The 2,042-nt window shown below is 51.5% G+C and overlaps 1 protein-coding gene across 1 annotated transcript; it reads left to right on the forward strand.

Annotated features, from left to right (window-relative positions):
- Window positions 1-1,810, forward strand: LOC120566780 (transmembrane protein 271-like). Its single transcript, XM_039813418.1, has one exon. The coding sequence runs from the start codon at window positions 718-720 to the stop codon at window positions 1,504-1,506; it is 789 nt and encodes a 262-aa protein (XP_039669352.1). The 5' UTR covers window positions 1-717; the 3' UTR covers window positions 1,507-1,810.
- Window positions 1,811-2,042: the final 232 nt, after the last annotated feature.

Genomic DNA, 2,042 nt, shown 5'->3' on the forward strand with positions numbered 1-2,042 from the left:
TTCATTGACTCACAGCTACTGCTACCAAACGGATTTTACGATAAGGCTAAGGGGCTTTTAAAGGGATGTGAAGAAATAAATGTTCCTAAAAGACAACGATTTCTGTTTCTGCTGGTGTTTGTTTTCACGACCACCAACCAAAAGTCGTTTACCCACCGTTTCATTTAACACCACGTCGCTATAAAGTCACTACGTGGCACTTTAGACACATTTCAAGTCCCTGAAGGAGTGTTGCAGTGATTTGAAGGCCTGTGGGTCATCCGTCATTGGTCCACAGGACCCTCGAGCATCTTCGGCTCAAGCAGCCGCCTCCTTCTCTGCCACAAAAACGCCACACACCATTCAATCCGACGACTCGGCGGACTGCAGATGATCTCTTCAGGAGGAGATAAAAAAAAAGGGAAAACTTTTGGCCAAGAGAGTGCATCAGGAATCTGATGGGCGGTTAGGTGATCTGGGCTAAAGTGATCATTGCTCGTGTATGGATTATCGATAAGTTAAAAAAAAAAAAAAAGGAGCGCGTTCTTGGCATTAGTTATTTATATATTCCTGTAAAGCGGCGGGGATGCGAGAGAGACGCCACAGTGGCGAGGATCGCCCGCTCTGAACCGGAGGAGTCACCGGCAGATGATGTCCCAATGTGAGAGTGCTTCCAGAGGACACGAAGGAGGATGAAGAAAGGGGGAGAGGGATCGAGAGCGGCAGAGGTGGAATATAATGAAGTTGAGTGGGAAAGGACTGTGCACCGTCTTCTCCAGCACCCTCCTATTCGTGTGCGCCCTGAGCGAAGTTGTCGTTGGATTAAGATGCGTCTCGTTGGGCTCTACGGTGAGAGCGCATTTCCACCTCGGCGCCGCGGCCGGGGCTTTCTACTCCGGGCTACTTGTGGGAATCGGGCAGGTCCTGCTGGGCACCGCGCTGCTCTTTTGCATGGACAAGCCCGGTTGCAGGAATTTCTTTCTCCTCGGGGTTGTGGTCTTCTTGTTGGGAGTCCTCACCGCCTTCTCCGGGGCGGTGGTGGACGGGGACACGGCTTCTCTGGTGGAGAGGAAATATACCCACTACTGCTTCCCCTCTGTGGTTGTGATCCCTGCCTGCGAGCAGCTGAGGGATTACCAGCGGAGTCTGGTCGTCTCCACTGTTCTCAGCACCTTGGAGTGCCTCCTCGGTCTCATCAACCTGGTGGTCATCAAAAGGTACAAAGCCGCGCAGTTTTCTAGGAACCGGCAGTCTCAGAGGCAGCTCGCCGGCGCGATCCTCTTCAGCGAGGAGCGGGACTGCTCGGCGGATTTACAGCCGGTGTCTTACATCAACCTGGGTGTTTTTAACGTGTTCGACGAGGCAGGTGCAGAAGTGCAGTGCGGGGGACACCCGTCAATCGAGCTGCCGGGATACTCGCCCACGGACCCGGAGCTCAATCATTGCTTCCCTTTCTCCTACCCGCTCCCCAGCGAACTGCCGCCCGCATACGAAGACATTTTCCCCGCTGAGGCATGCGACACATAGCCGCTCTGGAGCAGCCCCAGCAGCGCTTCCCCCCCCCCTCTCTGCTGTGACAATCAATGACTATGTGCTTAAACAATCCCCCCCTCTTCTTCTCCTCCTCCTCCTCTTCCAACACCCCCAACAAAAAAGCAGTAAGTTTCACAGGAGGACAAGAGCAGTGGGTTTTAAGACACCGGGCCCAGACAGCGCAGGCGGATCAAGGCCCGCAACGCAACAGCTTGCCAGTATAACAAAAGCAGAGTTTGTGTTTTGAATGTTTGCTGTTAACATTTTTACTTGTGAATAAAAAGTGCATTTAACCTCATCTGACCTCATGAAGCTGCTGCAAGTAGCTTTTGGAAGCCCCGTTGATACAACTTCATTTTCTAGGCGTTAATTAACTTCTGCTGGTTGTTATGGGGCTGTGCAGTTGATCAATTTAACCATTTTCACTTTATAATAATCAATAGCTGTGTAGTCCACTTTACAAGCAGTTGTTTTCTACTCCTCACCCTTTGGGAAAATACCTGGAACACATCATCATCATCATCATCATC

The sequence above is a fragment of the Perca fluviatilis genome, chromosome 10 (assembly GCF_010015445.1).
Source record: "Perca fluviatilis chromosome 10, GENO_Pfluv_1.0, whole genome shotgun sequence".
Lineage (NCBI taxonomy): Eukaryota > Metazoa > Chordata > Actinopteri > Perciformes > Percidae > Perca > Perca fluviatilis.